Source organism: Rhipicephalus microplus, chromosome 3 (assembly GCF_043290135.1).
Source record: "Rhipicephalus microplus isolate Deutch F79 chromosome 3, USDA_Rmic, whole genome shotgun sequence".
In the NCBI taxonomy this organism is placed as follows: Eukaryota; Metazoa; Arthropoda; class Arachnida; order Ixodida; family Ixodidae; genus Rhipicephalus; species Rhipicephalus microplus.
This window is the reverse complement of record NC_134702.1, coordinates 76,237,725-76,256,510: the sequence shown is the minus strand read 5'-3', so window position 1 is coordinate 76,256,510 and position 18,786 is coordinate 76,237,725. Positions and strand designations below refer to the sequence as shown.

The 18,786-nt window shown below is 41.7% G+C and overlaps 1 protein-coding gene across 1 annotated transcript in view; it reads left to right on the top strand.

Moving 5' to 3' along the window:
* LOC119173412 (uncharacterized) overlaps window positions 1-18,786 on the top strand; it is an 80,046-nt gene that overhangs the window by 32,674 nt on the left and 28,586 nt on the right. Inside the window, exons 7-13 of the mRNA XM_075889844.1 lie at window positions 154-215; window positions 3,969-4,046; window positions 5,439-5,523; window positions 5,594-5,661; window positions 9,470-9,550; window positions 17,852-17,921; window positions 18,034-18,086. Of these exons, the coding sequence (XP_075745959.1) occupies window positions 154-215; window positions 3,969-4,046; window positions 5,439-5,523; window positions 5,594-5,661; window positions 9,470-9,550; window positions 17,852-17,921; window positions 18,034-18,086 (497 nt within the window). The remainder of the gene's footprint in view (window positions 1-153; window positions 216-3,968; window positions 4,047-5,438; window positions 5,524-5,593; window positions 5,662-9,469; window positions 9,551-17,851; window positions 17,922-18,033; window positions 18,087-18,786) is intronic.

Genomic DNA, 18,786 nt, shown 5'->3' with positions numbered 1-18,786 from the left:
GGGACTGTCAACCTATTAAAAAAGCAGACGCTACGATGTTCACCTAAAAAAAAAAAACATTTCTATGTATTTGTAAAAGTAGCAGGGTAGTAGGTTTTGCTGTGGCTTATGTGTGGACTCTGAATAATTCCGGCACAAACATCTTCCACACAGATAAGCTCAAGGTATTTCCAAAGCCTCCTTGCATCGCTTTCAACATGAGCGTCACACCACAGGTGGGCAACGTTGCAACCTTTTCTTTTTCTCCTCATTGACAATGCGAATTAGATATACTATGAAAAGTTGGGTCATACAGGTGCTTAGTGTAAAGAAGGAGACATCGTCAAACGATGCATCGGACCCACCTGCACTTTTCGAATAGGGCTTGTTTACAACTTGAAACAGCAGTAGTATTCAATATTGTAGCCTACAGGCTAAAGAAACACAAGGTAAAAAACATAAAACAAACAAAACTTGAGTTAGAAGAATAACAAGATCGTAAAGCGTGATCAAACGGTGTTGTAAGTGATATAGGAGGCAGGGTTTTATTAATAATATCTAATATTTAGAATGAACTTGTTGTATCCGAGATAAAGCCTGGCGTATAGTGCTTATGATATTGGGAATTGCTGAAATTATACTGATTGACATAGCATATACTCGGCGACAACTTTTGTTCATAGCAATGTCGAACCTATGCGCATGCATACAACCACGCCGAAACGTAGTGGCTAGGTTTACTGATAATTTTCTCATTTCGCTTTGATAAAACGAGTGCACCTTTTTTTTATTATGAAACTCAAACCATTGACGTAAGACGTAGACGTTCCGTGCAAGCGTATACAGTTACAGTTCGCTTTGCAAGAATGCATTGCTTTTCATTCCATTTCTTAGACGACACCACCTTTCAAAAGTACGCTCGTTTTCCAAAGCAAACATCAATGGCGTACTGAGTCAGTTTGTGACGAAAAAAGTGCCATTGAGTTCTAAAAAAGTGACCGATTCCTCTGTTTAGGAATAGGTGTAACCTGAAAGTGAAACGTCTCTTCACAGAGGCGGTTGGGTGTTTATTGTACATGGTTTCGGCACGAGGGCGTAGGTGTGAATTCTACAGCAACGAAATGTAATGTAACGTGGAGAATCGCAAACAGCTCGAAACTTGCGGCACGCACCTCAAGCAGAAAGCACGCACAAAATGAGCATACACATGGCGAGCGTGGACCAACAAATGTCACAGCTTGGCACCTAAAAAGCACGCTGTTCAGACAAAAAATTGGTCCCGTATCTGCATGTAATCTGCAAATGTCGTCGAAAGACGATAGTCTTGCGAGTTGAGAGAGTGAACAAAACATTTATTTGATGTTCTGCGCAAGAAAATCGGTGAATGTTATTCTAGAGGCGCTGCGTTAGAGTGCCTCGAGCGTGCAGTGGAGGCGAACGAACGCATCAAGTCACGCCACACGTGAGACATGAGCGCCATCTGGCAGTTTCTTTTGGAAAACAAAGCGCGTGGCCGTGCGCGCCCGTCTCAGAGGTGATAAGGTGCAGAACGCGAGGCGACGGGTAGGTGCCACCACCATCTCGTCTTAGCAAAGCGTCGGAAACACTCCCCGTGGAAGCGTTGCATGGTAAGCGCAGCGTGATAAGTGCTACGGTCCTTAAAATTACTTATGTATGCGTTTTCTAGTAAAAGATGCATATGCAGCATGTACGCGTGTTGTAACGGTGCCCTAGACATGCACAGTAATTGCTTTTTAATTGACGATTGCACAAGCATGAACGCTCAACCTTGAGCAACATTGGTGGTCGCTGCGGATGGGGTCGGCCGTTTCAAGTATCCGATGCTGGTAAGAATGGACAAACAGAGAAATGTACAGACAGACAGACAGACAGACAGAAAGACAGACAGACAGACAGACAGACAGACAGACCAAAATTTTTGTGTCAAAGGTCCCCAAGAAAGCCTATCGTCTTTAAAAGATAGACCACGAAACGAACGCACAAGTATACACAAGACCGAAGGAGAGATGTCACAATTCTTTCTTTATCGTGCATGACCAGCCTGCTACTTTGATAAATGCGGCCGCGGCAGTGAGTTAAGTAACCTTCATGGCCTCTTGAACCACTGTAACGTCAAAGCAAAGCTTTGGTAAACCCACAAGAGGTATAAAGCATCTGAACCACGAGATAAGCGCGTGTGCATCGCAAGGCGAAGCGGCGACCTTTAGAGTGCACCCAGTGTGTGCCCTTTAATCCATCTCACTACTGATGACCAAAACGCGCCGAAGTTGCGGAGCTCTGAGCACGGCCAACGATATAAAGTGTATGTAAATGGCTTGCCGTTAGCAAGTTGGATGACAACGTACGCTTCATGGCTTAGTGGTTTTGGTGTGTGCGCTGGTGATTGCGAAGTCGTGCTTGGTCGTACTTTTGATGCCCGGCTATGAAACTTCTCGCTTTTTTCTTAGCAATTTGCTGTTATATATTGATTGACTGATTGATTGATTGATATGTGGGGTTTCACGTCCCAAAACCACGATATGATTATGAGAGACGCCGTAGTGAAGGGCTCTGAAAATTTAGACCACCTGGGGTTCTTTAACGTGCACCCAAATCTGAGCACACGGGCCTACAGCATTTCCGCCTTCATTAGAAATGCAGCGGCCACCGCTGGGATTAGATCCTCCGACCTGCGGATGAGCAGCCGAGTACCTTAGCCACTAGACCACCGCGGTGAAGCTGTTTTTATACATTAGAAACGTCGTATCCACGTTGGAAACACGTCAACAGACCCGTGGTAGAACCCGGCACAGAACACTTCCGTGTTAGAATATACTCGTAATATGGCACTAAATTGTACACTGAGCCATCGAAATGCTTCTCCCATTCACTTTTTTTGTGTATATGGTTTTCCAAATGCGTAATCGATGTGGAAGAGCGAAATCAAAGTCACCCGCAAGCTTTTGCACTACTTGCGGAGAAACACGAACGTGTGGAAACTCCATCTCCGTAGCCTTCGCTGCAACGTCTAGGAGTTGTCACCGAGTATATCATGTTTCGTGGCTTCAGTTACGTAACCTTTCGTGACAGCAGTACAGTTTTTCGAGGAACACAAAATAGATAGTTTTGTTAAAAAAGTTTGAAGCCGCATATTTCGAGTAAAAGCAGTGCCACTACAATTCAATTTTCGTTCTTTAGCTGTCTGATCTAGAAAGTTCTAAACTTCAAAAAGTATTACAAAATACAAGTTGTTAGAATCAAAGTTAACCGGTCGTTTGAGTGGACACTGAAGTTTGTTGTAAAAAAAATCACTGTCAGGTATAAGAATAAATGTTAAATAGCTGCGGAATTCTCGGTAGTGTCTAGGAGTTGGGACAATACGCAGGGGATGCCTCAGACTTGTATGCAACATCTGCCAATGACAGTTTGATAATTAAGCGCTACAGATGTAGAGTAGACACATGTATACGTTCAAGCATACGTCGATTTACTGCGCTGTTAGCTAAAGTGGCTTGAACATTATGCTTGGTAATGGGAGGGTGCTTTGAAGAACGGCATGGTATGGTGGACATGCAAGCACCGCTTATGGAACTGTCCTTGCGCATCTCACATATAGTGGTTTGCTTTATAGTACTAGTATGGCTAAGACACCATTACAAACAGTTCATGTGCTATAAAACAATGAATATTACCTGAACTTAAAGTTCGATTTGCTTAATTAACTGAAAATCTGTAAAAGTATGCAGGAAATCATTTGAAAGCATTTACTCATGCTCACCGTTTCATATGTAACTTTATAGTGTGTAATAATCTATTCATAACATGGTAACACCAAGAAAGTCGCATTTGAAAAAAAAAATCCCGAACAGTTCTTCAGATCAGCATATATTTATGAATGCATGGCTTGCTTCACAGCTAAAATTGGTTCTTTGAAGAATGTTTAAAGGGTGCAAAAATTTTAAAAGTGGTATTTATCATGGTGTTTTCAGCTGACGGCAGTGTCTGGTTGCGAATTCTTTTGCTATAAACGGGATAACAGAGACATCGATGACGGGAGGCCCTGCGTGGTGAGTTATACTTTCGTATGTTGGAAAAGCAAACAATTCTTTAGAGAGACCACTGATTTCACCTTTAAAACGTGTGCTGGAACTAGAAACATAGGTCGGCGAAGTCATTCGTCAGTCCACTCTCTCAAGCTCACTCATACTCGGATCGAGCTGTGCGTGTAATCTGAGTGAGTATAAGTGAGTAATATTTTGGGGAGCTTGAGTATTTATAAATATATCGAAATATCGTACAGCCCCAATCGAGGCACTAAATATGACTATGGGGAAGAGATAGGCGGAAATAATGGATTAATTTGTGGGATTTAAAGTAAAATAACAACCACATGATTATGGGAGACACCGTAGTGGAGGGCTATGGAAATTTTGACCACCTGGGGTTCTTTAACGTGCACCCAAATCTGAGCACAAGGGCCTACAACATTTCCGCCTCCATGAGAGGCGGAAATAGATGAAATACAATATATATATATATATATATATATATATATATATATATATATATATATATATATATATATATATATATATATATATATATATATATATATATATATATATATATATAAATAAGGGAAAGAAGTCTATACCTAAGGGCTCGAGTTTCCGTGTTTTGACACAATATTAATGCGATATAACAGACAATAATGGCAACGAGTGTGTAGGGGAAGTTATTAAAACAAATGTAATATAAATAAAAAGAAAGAAAAGTGGGTGAAAAAATAACCAGCCGTGAGCATGAATCGAACCTACGACCATCGAACAACGCGTTCGGTGCTCTCCCCATTCGAATGTCGAAGGTTCGATTCCTGCTCACGGCTGGTTGTTTTTCCCCGCACTTTTCTGTCTTTTTATATATATATATATATATATATATATATATATATATATATATATATATATATATATATATATATATATATATATATATATATATATATATATATATATATATACCTGTTTATTTTGTACTTCGGTTTTGCCGCCTCTCTCTCTCCAGTTTTTTTACTCAGTGCCGCCCTCATGGGGCCCGTGAGATACGTAGATGTTAATGAATAAAATAATCAAATAATGGCAGCTTGAAAATATTTTAAATAAATAAGTTAGATTATACAGGAAAGCTCAAACGCTTAAGCAAATTTATATGCTTTATACCACTGCTGAGCGTTAGCTACGTGGACTATCAATATAAAAGAAGGAACCGCTTCACGAAAGGAACGTGCAAAAGATGGGAAAAAAGATAGTGCGCGGAAGATTATCGACTTGACCACAAGGCTTTCAGCAGTGATGTGCAGTGTATATACGCGACAGCTTTTTGCCACAGATGATTGCGGTCCCACAAAAACAACGGCATTTAATTCCGCTATTTTCGTTTTGTTTTCCATGTTTTCCCAGTTAGAATGGTACCCCAGGCGATTAACAGGTAAACCCGTTGTCACGCTGACAGGGTCATGCCACAAAGGAATCTGCAGAGCTGCAGGTAATGACAGTAGCGACTACAACGATTCCACAGGGCTACTGACCTCAGCTAAACAATTACTTTCTTTCAGATACACATTCACATTCGAGCCACTTATTACGAGATTGCCATGATTATGAACGCTACAAAAGCAGCTCCGTAAGTGAATTTTGTCGAGTTTTGTTTTCTGGTGTTATTTTTGTTTTTTTGACGTCGAGAAATGTAGAGCTCATGAATATGCTTCCACGAGCATGTGAAGAGATAAAGTAAGCAAAAAAGGCAAGTCAGTCTAGACAAAGGAATTTCCTTTAGGCAATGCGCTCTTTTTGAATAAAGATGCCATGAAACAAGGCACCCGTTGTCTGGAAATCTTGAAGCACAAACTCTAGAAGGAGGCGTAAATGCTTTGCCGAAGTTAAAGTTATTATGGTAACAATCGATGAATTGAAAAAAAAAAATACGTTCTTCCGTATTTTTGGAAAAAAATATTTTCGTAGATAGCGTAAGGATGCATCGGTGAGATGGACCATTAAAACATTAAGACCATGTAAAATAACATAGTAGTGTGTACAATACGTCAAGGTTATTTTCCTGTTATGCTTGCCATACGTTTTTAGTTTTATATTCGCTTTACCCCAGACTCTTCCTCATATGGTTTTAGTGAATACGTTGTGAGTATTGCTGGATAACCACTGCCCTTGGAGTTTGGGACCAGAATATTTCGCAGTCACTGACAAAGTAGTCACAGATTTTTCTGATTTTTTGGTTGAGAACAGCGGCTGCAATCACTTGCTCGTTTTACTAACTTTGAGAGAACTGTGTCGTACAAAAAGCTATCTTCTGAATGTCTCAAAATTTTCAGTATTTGTAATTTGACATTCTCATTATTTGTTCCACATTATTTGGGCACGTGTAAACGTTTCTGAATTTCCCGCATGCGAAAGTTATTGAAGCATCGAATAAACAAAATCCGCATAGCCAAATCAATTGATAGCTGCAAGCCCTTTAAATTTATTCTGCATGATTCTGTGTGAAATATTCAATGCACTACACAAAAAGGCTTTGTGGAATTTATACGCCCTGTTAAAGCTTTATTCAAGAGAGCACCGCCTTGGTGTGTTCAAAGTATGGCATTTAAGTTACTGTAAGCCGGACATTAAACTAATAGAGACGACGAAATCGCCACAGGAAGCACTCGTTGCTTTTCTTATTCAACGGGTTTTTTAGGGACATACAACATAGGATTAGTCTTCTCAGAAGCGGATGTTAATGCAGACAATGTCGCGCTGGAAGTAACGCCATGCCGTACACCTTAAAAATTCGAATAACCAATTCTTCATTTAAATTGATCTAAAGTTATATTAGGCAATCCACAACAGTCAGTATTGTGCCTTTTTTTGTAGAAGAACCATGTACCGCAGTCACTGAGATGCCATATACAGTATTGACACCATCACTTTCGCTGCATTTTTTATCGTCAACATCTTTTTTTCCTGGTGCATCCTCGGTTGTGCGCATGTGTCATGCCTAATACTGATCATCATTTTCATGCTACTCCCAGTATGCAAGGAGGTTAGCGGATGTGGAGGCAAACAGACGTGGGTGAAGTGCTTAAAGGGGCTATGACATCCTATTTTCGCTCATACTCTGTGTTATGTATGTTATATTTGTGCTTTCGCGAAAAACCTGGTGAAACCGTAGCTGCTTGGTCGAACACCTAATTTTTAATAAGGTATTTTTATGGATATGCCGGTAGCCTTCGAATTGGGCGACGCTGGCCAATGTCATCTATAAGGCTTGCTCAGTGCCACCGTATAACATCATTCGTTTTGCCCGAGCGAGCACGCATACGGGAGTCTGAATCCATTGAAACAATCGCTTCCCATTGAAAGATAAAGCGTTCGAGGGAAGTTATACATGCTTAACAGCTTTATTCTGCCTTGTGGGTCAAAAAGGGACTAGTTTAGGTGATGTATTGCGCTTTCAAGCATTCGGAGACTCACTTGTGAGCCATTTCTTCCACAAAAAAAGCCAAGCATTTACGCTATCGAACGCGTGGTTGATAGATAAGAGCAAAATTTAATGAACCAAGAAATTTGCAAAATAAATACGATAAATTTTTTACATTATTCAATTATTCACACACGCACGCACACACACACACACACACACACACACACACACACACACACACACACACACACACACACACACACACACACACACACACACACACACAATCTAGAGCATGCAGAAAAACTATTGCTAACTCATTTGCAAAGTTTTTGCAGTTTTAGTGGTACTTTTTCCAAAATTTGTCTTTATAGACAAGTAGTTACTGAGGAGAGTGCGTGCTTCTGCCACAAGTATGGTATTCCGCACAATATAAGGGTAATGACCATTTCAAGAAAGAACAAAATCTTTCGTTTCACAACAATATATTGTGACCGATACAACAAGCCAAGCGGCGTTTTCTCTTTTGCTCTGGCCCCTCTTGCAATGGTGGGTAGTCGGTCATATAACTTAGAGGCTAGGAAAACTGTTAGTACTGGGTCTATATGAAACCACGTAGCTCCCGTAGGTGCTTTTATTGCCCTGCCAATTTTCGGATCGGTATGTTTTTTGTAGTGGCTGCTAATTATTCTATAGCTTGAAGTAGACATTACACACCTAAAAGCCAATTAAGAAAGCGCTTTACCGTAAGCATCTACGCGCATCTAAATTTCAAGGAAACATATTAGACGAAGGTGCTGACCGCAATAATGCTGCGATAACGTGATATGAACACCGACAAGAAAATACTATGGCCAAAACCGTTGCACTAAGTAATGCAACAGCATTTCTTCCATTTTTATCAACCAAGTGAACAGAGGTAATGCAAGTTCCCGCCACTAATCGCCAGTTGCAAAATGTTTACTGATCCTGAAGGAAAAAACGTCTGTTCCAAAGATGTGCTGTTACGCGCGTTTAATAATATAATGGCCGGGCGTACGCCAAAACGTCAGAAGCACACATGACACCTTTATTTTTGATCAAGAATGGAACATGGTGGCGAAGTGGCGACCAATGGAACGACATAAAAATATGTAGTCTGGACACACGTACCTTCGGGTCACGAAGAAAACGAATGTCGACGTCAGTTTGTCGAACAGCAGGCTCCCATTTTTTTCTTAGCTTGTGTGTAGGAAACGAGAACACTAGCAACTTCGGTCCTTTTGCCGCGACAATTCGGCACGCAGAATCGCCCAACTATTCGGATTTCCATCCGTGCAGATTGCGAATATCCAGTGCCCAAAACGCATCTAATATCCACGCTGCAAATGACGGACACAGAAAAAGATGGTCTTCTCAAGTCGCCAACAAGAACACTAGCATACCACGACAACTTTCGTTGGGCTTGGCAATCCATGTCGGTCGAGCGACGAGAGCAAGCGGAGGCACACCTGTGAAGCGAAACACGCTTGTCAAAACGGAGTGGCATCAGAGCCTGTAATAAAATTATATCTAGGTGGCATTGCACTGACACTCTCGCAATCTGTGACGTAACAAGCATCAAGCTATGCGAGCATCTACATGCACTCCCACGAATTCCTGTTCTTCCGTAGTCAGCTGGCATGAAATCAAGACGTTTTAACTTTCTTCAGTTCGGAACTGAAATTGAATGTTTCCGCTGGTGATAATTGGGCAGAAAACTTTATCTCCACTCCTTGCTGCTCATAACGTCACGCAAGCTATGAAAACAAAACGGCGGTAGCCTGTGATGACGAAGTTCACAGTCAGAGGCTTCTAGGGCTGTTACTTATTCTTTTTTTTTGGCTGAAATATTTTTTTCGCGTCCACTTTTCAGTTGTATACTGGTATACATGTGAAAAGAAAGACTACTTCTCGATTTCGTTAAGACAAAACATTTTCAGTTGACTGTGGCATACTTAAGCCGAAACGACTGATCAGTTGCTTTGCTTTACAGAAGGTGGTCGAGGAATGTACGTACAAGTGTCACGGCAAAGGCGATGCAAATCTAAATCGTCCATACGGCCTCACATGTCTGGTGAGCTCTACGTTGGTGGCATAATATATTCAGTGTTGATTATATGAAAGCAGCTGATGTCATGCTTGTCACACTGCTAACATCTAGGCACGTAGAACATCAAACAGAAATTAAGAAACTTGTGGGAACTTGTGTATGAGGGTATTTTCCGTGATACTGATATTTCTCTAAAAGACGGTGACCTTTCGTATAGAGAAAATTTATGCAACTAAAGCTCAATGAGCTGCGATATAAGTACCAGAAGCTAGAAGAAAATAATAAGATTCATAGCAAAGCTTCCTTTGTGATGTTTTTCAGACCTTCACGTCTTCTCTCTTGGCGGATATGCCACATACGAAAGTGAAATATCATCTTGCAATATGATTCGGAAACACAACTGTTACCCAGGAGAGTATAAAGTCATCAAGAAAGCAGTCCGATGCTTTAACTGTTAGGCTAACCCAGAACGCGTGTTTCACGCTTGCCAGTGATGGTTTTACTTTTTTCTTTTATGTGCTTTATTTAGTTGTAGTAGCCGTGACAATACTATCGTACTGCTTACGCTACAGTTTTAACGTTCCATCGTAAATGTTCGACTATTCAAGAGCGTTTGAGTAAGGGACCAAGGTGAGATGAATATTGAAGCTAATTCAGGCCTCGATAACAAGCGCTTCGTCTTGCGGCTGTGAATGTTGGTTGAAAAAGGAACCTTCGAAACAGCTTTGCGTTTCGTTGACAACCAGAAGGCACGCTGCGTAAGCCATGAATAATACCTATATTATTCAGAAACAAGTAGTAGGTGAATGTGCACTATGAGGAAGGAGGTCATATATTCAGAACTTCTTTGAGCATCGATATGGACTGCATTCTGGATTTGGTCACAGATGTGGGAAACCAACGAACGCAAGTAAATATCACTGTCGCTCTATTCCTTGATGTCCACCGAGCATACGACACAGTGAGTCACGTTCACGTTCTGGAAAGCCTGGCGTTACAGGGATTCAAGGGCAAGATAGTGCGTTGGATTGCTGACTTCTTGAAGCACCGGAAAATGTTTGTAGTTACGCAGAAGGGCCCAACGTCAGAACATGTCGTCAACCAAGGAGTGCCGCAGGGCAGCTTGCTAAGCCCTACTCTTTTTAATGCAGTCATGGCGCAGCTCCCGTATAATCTTCCACCTAACATCTGTCATCTGCCTCACTTGCGCAGAAAGCGACTAAATCACTGCTACTTTACTTAAGGTCAACAAACTTGAGTGACCGCCTGTAGACTGTGTGTGCTCCCCAAGTGTGCTCGTGATTGTGTGTACCTTCTCATCTCTGTGCAACCTCTTTTCTCCCCTTAATCCCTTCTCCTGTGCAGGGTAGCAAACCGGATGTGCGTCTCGTTAACCTCCCTGCATTTATTTGCATCTTTATATCTCTCTCCACCTAACATCAGATGTTCAGTATATGCTGATGATATAAGTATATGGACGTCTGGTCCATCGTTTTTGGATGTACAACAAACTCTACAAGAAGGATTGGATTATGTAGACCGTTTTCTAAAAAAAAAGAGGTGTGGCACTGAGTCTGGCTAAAACAGCCATACTTCCGTTTACATTAAAAAGACCTAGAAATTTCCAGATTATTCTGCAAAATCAGCCTATTCAGATGGTTAAACTCATAAATTCTTGGGAGTAATTTTAGACAGCAGACTAACATGGTCGCCTCATGTGCAGTCCCTGGAACAAAAAAATGAACCAGGCCATTCGAATCCTCCGGCATCTCTGCGGGGCTAAATGGGGTGGTACTACAGAGTCGTTATTAGCCATACATGTTGCCTGGATACGCCCCATCGTAACTTACTCACTGCCTCTGCTGCATGGACTCCCAGCCTCCACCGAAAGGAGACTTCACTTGTTATTGGCAAGGAGCTTGAGGGTATGTCTGGGTTTACCACGATCAACTTCCAGTACTTTAGTGTGTGCGGAGGCTCGAGAGCCACCTTTGGCAGTACTCCCAACTAAAGAAACACCTCGAAATTTATTCAGAATTTTCGGGCAACATGAAAGTCATTTTTATCTGGTGTACCAACACAAAGGACGGCAACGAGACTACAGGATACTATATCATCATTTCAAGCAGTAGTACCAGAATTTAAACAATGGAAACCTTCCAAACCACCTAGGACGCTGCCACTTCTCAACGTTATCCGTGAAATAGACGGCATAGAGAAGAAAGCAGACATGGCACCTCTAGTAGCGGCACAGTTAGTACTTCATAAGCTTCATGTAATGCATAATGAAAAAAACGAAGATATATACAGACGGATCATGCACAGAAGAAGCGTCAGCCTGTGTGGTCTTTATACCTGATATTGAGAAAAAGAAGATGTACAAATTATCGCACAAATCTTCATCGACAACAGCAAAATTGGTGGCTATCTTTGAGCAGTTCAGCTTATCTGCGAGAATCCTGAGCCACGAAAATGGTTGATATACACTGATAGCAAACCTGCTCTTCAGCTAATCAGAAATGTGAGATCACCTTACAGAAATGGTGAAATAGCACAATGTATCGCAGAAACTGCGGAATATGCCTCATCGCAGGGTCACAACATCGTTTTCCAATGGATACCCAGCCACATTGATTGATTGATTTGTGGGGTTTATCGTCCGAAAACCACCATATGATTATGAGAGACGCCGTAGTGGAGGACTCCGGAAATTTTGACCACCTGGGGTTCTTTAACGTGCACCCAAATTTGAGCACACGGGCCTACGACATTTCCGCCTCCATCGGAAATGCAGCCGCCGCAGCCGGGATTTGAACCCGCAACCTGCGGGTCAGCAGCTGAGTACCTTAGCCACTAGACCACCGCGGCGGGGAACCCAGCCACATTCGAATAAAGGGAAATGAAGATGCTGATAGTCTCGCGAAGAAAGCATTGAAAGAAGGACGGGATTGCGCAATCCCTATGTCTGGGGGCAGATATTCGAAATTTTATATCGCAAGGAGCTAACCATTGTTCGATGGAGTATTGGTTCGAGAGCCCTAAATCAAAGGAAACGGTACTTTATGAAGTTGATTCACACAGAAAATTTTCCATAGCGACAGACCTCCCACGACACCTACAGACATTGATCCACCGACTTAGATTGGAAGTAGCATACACAAACAGCTTCCTGCACAAGATACATCAATCCAACTCACCGGAATGCCATTGTGGTAATGCAGAAGAAAATGTTTGCCAAATTCTTTTGGAGTGTGTTAAATACGCGAATGAAAGAGAAAAATTAAAGAACAAATTGGCAAGTTTGGACAGACGACCGCTCACAATAAAGAAACTACTTGGACCATGGCCTGAGATGCATCTCCAGGAAAATGCAATAATCTTCCTGACAGACTTTTTAGTGGAGACCGGACTGGACAAGCGCCTATGGCTGACAGCCAGAGATGGGCATTATGCAAAATGTAGTCATGTATATACTGACATTAGATTAGTAAGGTGTGCGTGTAAGTAGTTTATGACTGTGTGAACTGCGTGAAGAAAACTGTGTATTGGCATGATATTTGAACTGGTTTCAGTGTGCTATTATGGTTTTTTTCTTCTCCGTATTTTTAATTTTTGGGTACCGTTCTGTATTATTATTTTATTTTTCGCTGCAGAACTTTCTGATATGGAGTAGCCGGGGCAATAGGCACCTCAACCTCTCCACAGCAAAACAGTTAAAACAGAACAGAACAGATATGTGTACCAAAGCATGCTGAAGTTTACCGTTGTGTAAATAGTCTTTTCGCAAGCAATCCTAGAATGCCCCGTGGGCGTATGGAGCACTAAGGGAAAACTGTGTACGCCAAGCGAGCGGCTGTTGCGCCGCCCACCACTCGTTGGCGCCGTGCAAGCCCGAAACGAAAAGACCGGGTCCCCGCTTCTTGAATATTATTAAATGCTGAGGACTAGACTTGTCTGAACGCACTTGCACGTATCTCTAAGCATGAAATGTGAAAGAAATAACACCAACACTGCAGATATCACCGGGAATATGTCCATCGAATGTAGCATTTGAGCGGTGTGTGAGTTGTTGCATGCCGATACATGTAGTAGAAACGGGCTATTTTCATGAATGTGGGGTGGAACGCGTGTTTATTCAGCATTAATTGTTCACAAGGCGCTAGGACATTTATAACTACCATGGTTTGACTGGGCTGCTAACACCAAACTGTAGAGACGTGTTACAGAATCATTTCATTTTTATTGAAAATTCACGCTCTGTAAAAAAAAGTGAACATAACATAAACGTGTTTAAAAATGAAAGTAAGGAAGTAGAATTCACTTGTAACGCATTTCGCTTCGCCAATTTGCGCTTTATTAGATGCTTACGTTTCACTGCGGATCATGTTTGCTGGCAGTGTATTCTGCATTCAGTGAAACCAGTGTTGAGTTTTACATCAGTGCATTTCAATATCGTTAAATGAAAAGTATGTGTGTTACTTACACTCTTCACTGAAGAAAAAAAAAACAGAAAAACTTGCGCACATTACCTGAACAGTGGATTTCAGCTGCAAAATGATCGCCTCAAGAAGGCGCAGTATCCTACGTACTACATTGCATTGATGCGCGATCAGCTCAATCGCATTGCCCCCTCCCTAAAGAAAGAAAAGATGAATGCGAATGCTTTCCACCCGTCAGAAACTAGCAATACCGCAGTTATTTTATGAACACAGTGAGAAACCTGGGAAGCTTTACTGAATGAGGGTTGTGTTTTCCACATTATGAGCTTAGGTACATATGTTCCGTAGTGCGCTAAGGGTCAGGGAGGAGTTGCTCCCTGAATTCCCTACAGTCAACCTAACGAGACCACGCGATAAATTTAAGAGGCATATGATTAGGAACATCGCACTACAAGTAAATGTCAACCTTCCCTACTGTTATGCGCATGAAACGTAACTTTATTAAGGGGACACTCAAGACAACTATTAGGTCAACGTTGATTGTTGAAATAGTGGTCCAGAAACCTCGTAGTGTTGCTTTTGTGCCAAGGAATGGCTTATTTAAAATAAAATCACGTTTTAGTGGTCCGCACTGGGTTAGCACACTTCAAATTACCCGCCTCATCAAGCGGACTGTCTAACGTCACTGTTGTCATGCACATTGTTGCCCGGCTTTATTGCGCGGCCACAGACAGTAGTAGCGGCAGAACAAAAGCAGCGGAGCCACAGCAGCAACAACGGGATTGGTGGATTTTCTGCCATTGGCTCCGAGATGGCAGACGTGATTTGGTTGAACTGGACTCCAATAAATGGCATCACCTATCTAGTTTACCCACGCAAAAATTGAGTTTTCAAACCACTCGCGCCATTTTTCATAGCAACGTCCGGCAGTTATTTTTTTTATGAGTCGAACAGAAAAAACAAGCTGCATTTCATTGCGTCTTTTGATGCACGGAAGGTTAATTATTTAGTGCAGCTAGCTAATTACTAGCAATTTGTAAGTGATTCATCTGACGTCATCGGGATCACTTTGAGAATGTCCTAGTGCGATGCATGTACTCTTGTGCATTTACCTTAATTTCTCGGTACGTAGGGCACTGTTATTGATAATATTGTCGTTATAGATGTTGCCATACATAGAACTTTCACTCCGAGGAAGTTATATTTGACTTTAGTGTCCATTTAAACGACTGTGAACACGCGTACAGGTTGTTAGCCGTTTTGTGCCGCTTTGTAACATGCGCCATGCTAACCCGTTTTCATATATTTATTTTATCACGTGCAATAGCACTTTTGTTGTGAGCGAGCGTTTGCGGTGTGTATATTTCTTGTCCTGCTTCTTTGACTTCGCCCTGTAAGCTTTACTCCAACACGCAGTTGCAGTGCCAAGGAAGGTTGGGGGATGCATATCGTTTGTTACGTCTATATGGCGCCAGCGATGCACGTGCATTTTATAGGCGGATGTGTCATATTTTACGACATCGCGGTTATTTCTAGTGCATCTTATAAATATTGGAATCTCACAATTTACTCGTCACCAGTGTCGATGGACATTGATTCCTAATGCATCCGTGCATTATGGACCCCTCATACAGGCACCTTCTATGAAACCAAGTTGTATTTGTCATTAGTTTTTCTCACTTATGCAGCCGGCGTAAAGGTAACAGATAACAATTAAACTGTCGCTTTTGAGCCCCTCAGCTGGTCCAACAGTGGTACAGCAGGAAAGCTACCGGCCGGCGCAGCTAACACTGAAGTTTGTGGGTGAATCACGCAGTACAACACGTCGCTCCTTGTAGAGTTCACTTGATCTGAGAAGCGCTGGCTCGGCGTAAACATGATATTCAAGCGTGAGGGCCGCGCGCTCATCGAGGCAGATGGTGTGGCGTCCACGCTTTTCCAATGAGTGCTTGCGTGCCCGTTGGCAGCGCGCATCTGCATAAAAAAGGTCTATTGAAATGGTGACTTTTTATGCCTGGATCATTTAGTTGCATTATGGTTGCTAACAATGACGAGCTATCTTTAGTTCACTTCTTGTTTAGGACAACTTGACAAACACTGTAAAATGTGCTAATGAAAAGGTGTGATAGATTGAAACTGCTTATCTTTGTCTTCTTTTTTGCGAAATCTTCACGTATGGTGCAACGCTTAAAGCACAGTCAAAGCCCGATTATATAGAATGCTAAAACCATTAGATAAGAGGGTACAACGCTTGAAGCAAAGTGCAAACCCGATTATATAAAATGCTAAACACCCTAGATAATAGGGTACAGATGCGCTACAGATTTATCAGATGTGAAAACTAGGCAGAGCCATGCATTGGGCCTCATAAACATCCAGCATTTTATGAAGTCGAGCTACTCGGACAGAAAAAAAGTGAAGATATCATAAGGCAAAATGCAGTAACTAGGATTTCGTTACTATTCTATTAAAAGGAAAAACATTAAGGCTTTACTTTTCATAGCCCTAGTTGTTTTCGGTTTGGTGTCATTCTAATAGCCATCCATAAAATATTAGCACATTTTCGTTCTTACAAAAGCGCACCACCTCGTCACTCGTTTAAAAAAATGCTGTAAGTTCTCAAAGCAACACCAGCAGCTTATTCTAAATGTCTACGCTGCAACAAGGTCATGCTCGCCCTGAAAAGAAAGCCCCTAAAGCTCCCATCGTCTGTTACCATAGGAGAGCGGCCAGGGTCAGCATGCGAAACGGTACGCAAGTTACCCTTACAGGTGGGAAAAATTGTGGAACAGCAAACGTCGCTGGAGTCACCATTTCTACAAGTAGCCTTGCCTTTGTCAAAAAAGGTTGCCGCCTTGACGAAGACGTTGATTCCAATTACGTTCAACCAGTTTTCATCGCTCCAAGCCTCCGCTTTTCTCTCTTGTCTAGACTTACAGAAGGAATGGGAAGTCATTATATCCGATTTTGTGCAGATGAGCTAAAAATTCTGATGACGGCGAAAAAATTGGTATCTGATATGAGAATCATCTTGCATGGCCCTTCGTAACATGTATACCCCCTTTTTCTGTACGAATCTACTCTCCGATAATACGCAGTAGCCTGGTAATCTTAACAGCGAAGCTTGAGGTTAGACGCCGGATCATGTGCAGAAACTCACCAAGCTGAATCTTGCAACAGGCAGAAAAACATAAAGAGAAATGGACCAAAGATTCTGCGTTGAAATATCGCAAAAAAGACCACCATCTTTAAAAAACAAAGAGAAACACAGTGACAGAATTCATAGAGTTGTCACCTATAGTATATTATAACAAGGCGATTAAGGAAGTAGGGGGAAGAACAGAAGAAAGGAAGTGCTACCAGACCCGCCTTCTTCTGTCTTCGCACCACTAGCGCTTAGCTGCAGCATTTTGTGTTTCAGACGCCTAATTTCTTATTTTTCACAGCGTGGCAGGCAGTTTACTAAGCCGCATAAAATAGATGAATTATTCGGATCACGTATAGAGAGCGGGATATTCAGTGATTCCAACTTGGTTTTTTGTTACTTCATATGTGCTGTGAGGCTCGTATTTCATATTGTAGGAAAGCTTCGAATTTCACAAGCTTTATTCGTTATGTGATGTGTGTTGTCAATAAATACTCTGATACCAATCTTTATTATAAATACCTGTAGTGCAAAAGAAAAAGAGAGCAAGTCAGCATTACTATACGTATGAATTCTGATAGGCCCTCACATCAAATGCGAGTTGTAATGGGTCATATTTAAAGGACAGACACACCCTCATGGTGTTCGTGTGAAGTTTAAATAGCAGCAGAGAGGCAATGTCACTGTAGTTCTTCAATTACGTTCATGATTTCCAACTGTTCTCGAACGTTTTCATTCCAGTTTCAGAGAACAAACTTTTTGAGAAGAAATGTGGTGGGTGTCTGTCATGCTGGAGCCTGTTCACAAGTCCGTAAGTACAGAATTCATTCCTAAATTACTCAAAACAGCGCGTCACGTAGCTTTAATTTTTTATTGCATTTATAAATTCTGTACACACTAATTAGCTTCGCTTTCAACGACAGGTCTTGTTGACGGATGTAATAGGCCAGCTTCCCAACACCGAAGAACCTCACCGGTAAAGAAACTCTTGTTCAATACATACTTGGACAATTGATAAAATGCTTTGTGTCAAACTTTTACTTTTAGCTATTTCCAGTCATCGCATTACTTGATTTCAGTTATCGCCTCATTATTCTGAATGCTACACAGCATTCATTTGTCTGACCTGATCGTAAATATAGGACAAATTTATTAACAGTATGTTATACGACTAGAGCTTCAGCTAACCAAACATAATTACGCATTGAAAACAACGATGGGCTTGACTTCCGGCCCAGGCATTGTACTCCAGTGAATTGATAAGTGAACACACTCATTGATCGTAAGCTTGTGGCTTGCAGAAGGGCTTCAAGCCGTCAGAACATGCTTCCTAGCTTTATGGCGGCAGCCGCCTTTATGACCAGGTGAGCTATTGAATGAATTAAGAGTTATACGACCGGGAACACAACAGACCGTTCCCTTAGCTCAGTTTCACACAGCTCGTTTTATTTTTCCGAATCTAGCGTGTCATGATAAGGTTATGTCGACGTATAAAACGGCAGAACGTTAGCATGTTTATGCATTTTGTGGCAGGATAACATACCTGCATAACGTTTTCCGAGAATTGCAATTGTTACGGGTGTATAGGCTATTGAGCTGAGCTTTACAAAACAAAGAGTTTGACTCGAACTAAATTATCTGACCAATCACTATAACGTATACATATGACATAGTTT